The sequence below is a fragment of the Phalaenopsis equestris genome, unplaced genomic scaffold (assembly GCF_001263595.1).
Source record: "Phalaenopsis equestris unplaced genomic scaffold, ASM126359v1 Scaffold194773, whole genome shotgun sequence".
In the NCBI taxonomy this organism is placed as follows: Eukaryota; Viridiplantae; Streptophyta; class Magnoliopsida; order Asparagales; family Orchidaceae; genus Phalaenopsis; species Phalaenopsis equestris.
In genome coordinates this window covers 1-1195 of record NW_018214722.1, presented here as the reverse complement: position 1 = coordinate 1195, position 1195 = coordinate 1, and the positions used below count along the sequence as shown (strand labels likewise).

The window sequence follows — 1195 nt, the reverse complement described above, 5'->3', positions numbered from 1 at the left end:
TTTAGAAGTATATTTTGGACTTATATCTATACATGTTTAGAAGTGACATTTCTTGCTGATTTTAATATTTTCTTTGTTTTCATTCCTTAAAATTAATGATCGGAATGAACTTAAGCTTGCTTTCTTTGTTCCTTTGCTAGATAACAGATCATACTTTTCTTTTACAAATTCTACTTTGCAGGCCGTCGTGTTTACTGATATCAGCTTAGAGAAGGCTATTGAGTTTGATGATTATTGTCACAATCACCAACCCTCAATAGCTTTCATTAAATGTGAAATTCGAGGCCTTTTTGGAAATGTATTCTGTGACTTTGGACCAAAATTTACAGTTGTCGATGTTGATGGAGAGGAGCCTCATACAGGCATAATTGCATCGATTAGCAATGACTGCCCTGCATTTGTGTCTTGTGTTGATGATGAGCGGCTGGAATTTCAGGATGGCGATCTTGTTGTATTTTCTGAAGTGCAAGGAATGACCGAGTTGAATGATGGAAAACCTAGGAAAGTTGCAAGTGCTCGACCATATTCTTTTGTCCTTGAAGAAGATACTACAGGGTTTGGCGCATACAGCAGAGGAGGTATTGTGACACAAGTGAAGCAGCCCAAGGTCATACAATTCAAGCCTTTAAGAGACGCGTTAAAAGATCCAGGTGACTTTCTTCTAAGCGATTTCTCCAAATTTGATCGCCCGGCTCTGCTACATGTGGCGTTTCAAGCTTTGGATTCATTTCGACAAGATTTTGGACACTTCCCTATGGTTGGGTCAGAAGAAGATGCTGAGAAACTAATAGATTTAGCTTTCAAAATCAATGAGAACTTGGGTGTTCGTAAACTGGATGATATTGATAGGAAGGTTCTCTATCATTTTTCAAGTGGTTCCAGGTCTGTCTTGAATCCAATGGCAGCAATTTTTGGTGGTATTGTTGGGCAAGAAGTTATGAAAGCTTGCTCTGGAAAGTTCCATCCCCTTTTCCAGGTTAGATTTGCAGCTAGCTATGGTTCTCTTTTTGTTTCCATATCTTGTGTGCTATTAACATGCATGTTTATGTTTATTTTTATTCTTTTTTGTATGATTTTATTTTTCTGTACAGTTCTTTTATTTTGATTCACTGGAATCACTCCCACCTGAGCCTCTGGAACCTAATGACCTGAAGCCATTGAATTCCCGATATGATGCTCAAATCTCAGTATTTGG

The 1195-nt window shown here is 38.1% G+C and overlaps 1 protein-coding gene across 1 annotated transcript; it reads left to right on the top strand.

Moving 5' to 3' along the window:
- Window positions 1–140: 140 nt before the first annotated feature.
- Window positions 141–1190, top strand: LOC110034937 (ubiquitin-activating enzyme E1 2-like; the record flags this gene model as incomplete). Its single annotated transcript, XM_020739176.1, has 2 exons — window positions 141–976; window positions 1092–1190. Coding segments are annotated over 2 exons (935 nt in total), but the record flags the coding sequence as incomplete, so codon positions are not given.
- Window positions 1191–1195: the final 5 nt, after the last annotated feature.